Here is a 1,249-nt window from a genome sequence, read left to right as displayed (position 1 = left end):
CTGAAAAGCTTTACGAAATTCATCAAGAATACGGTGAACAAAAAGTTAAGAACAAGTGGAACCATCCGGAACCGAACGCAATCGAGCAATGCAGCGGTCACTCATGAAAACACAAAGAGATGTAACGGAGGCTCACTACAGGAACCAGGATTCCAAGACAAAGAGGTCTGGCAGGTCAAGTCGTGCCGCATCACTTCTGGGTCTGCCCCGTGGCCCTCGGCACGGTGGGCCAAGTTGAATTGCAGATGGTGGCTCGGGTGAGCCGAGCAAAGCTCTGGCTGATGCAAGCGCCACCCCCTTGGAGCGCTGTGTGTAGGTGGTGGTAGTGTGTCCTGAGGTGCCTGTGTAGGTGACTTCCCCCGAGTTTTGCTTTATCCTTTTCCGGTGCAGTCGTGATGCGTCGCTGTTGCCCCTTGTTTGCCCCTTGTAGTGGTGTCCCGCTGGGTGTCTCTGCATTTTTGGGTGTTCTGCTGGCGGGCTGTAGCTACTGTTAACTTTCGGGCATTGTGATGCGGGGATGCATTGCACCGACGATTCCTTGCACGGGGTCCGCTGTAACCTTCATTCATTCAGTGTATGTGAAGAAGTGCATGAATTCTCGGTCTTAGAGGGCATTGCGTTATGTGTGTGGTGTAGGGCGTGTTGGATTTCACACAGCACCCTTGGCCCTTCATCAGATTACATGCAGCACAAGTCACACGGCTGCCAGAGATTCACACAGATTCACACAGCGGCCTCCTTCATCACGCCTGCCTGGGATTCAAACATTCAGTGCTCCGTTTGGTGCTCCCGGAGTTGCATGCTCTGCGCGTTCCAGTAGTCTCTCTCAGGCTGTGACAGCTGCCGCCACTTCAAGGCGATTTGCTTTGTATGCTCATGAGGCAGGGAGCTCTGTCCAGCTGCCGCTGCTTCTGCCTTCTGTGATTGCGTGAACAACATGTAGCCGTTTGGTACCTGCTTTGGCTTTGCCGCTTGACCACCCACGCTCTTCTTCCTGGCACGTGGATTTGTGACCTTCACAGCTGCTCCGCTATCTGTTATCAGCCTATAAAGGATCATGCCGTTTGCTTATGAATCTATCATGTAAGGGACATGCAACGACGTCAGAGGCAAAGGCTGCGGGGAAGTCAAACTCGAAGCCATGGAAAGCTATCTTCGCGCTCCGATTTAGCTGAATGTTCTTCTTTGGCCAATCAGTGAAAACTGATGTAGCTTTTACATGCAATCTTTAGCGGAGCGAGATATGAAA

The 1,249-nt window shown here is 52.1% G+C and overlaps 1 protein-coding gene across 1 annotated transcript in view; it reads right to left on the bottom strand.

Annotated features, from left to right (window-relative positions):
* Positions 1 to 1,249, bottom strand: part of VOLCADRAFT_106999 (uncharacterized protein) — a gene marked incomplete at its 5' end in the record, with an annotated part of 5,242 nt that continues 3,993 nt past the window's right edge. Inside the window, one exon of the mRNA XM_002955884.1 lies at positions 1 to 918. Coding sequence (XP_002955930.1) covers positions 769 to 918 — 150 coding nt within the window. The 3' untranslated portion in view covers positions 1 to 768. The remainder of the gene's footprint in view (positions 919 to 1,249) is intronic.

This window comes from Volvox carteri (assembly GCF_000143455.1).
Source record: "Volvox carteri f. nagariensis unplaced genomic scaffold VOLCAscaffold_56, whole genome shotgun sequence".
Lineage (NCBI taxonomy): Eukaryota > Viridiplantae > Chlorophyta > Chlorophyceae > Chlamydomonadales > Volvocaceae > Volvox > Volvox carteri.
The sequence above is the reverse complement of the archived record's forward strand: the minus strand, read 5'-3'. Positions and strand labels throughout refer to the sequence as shown.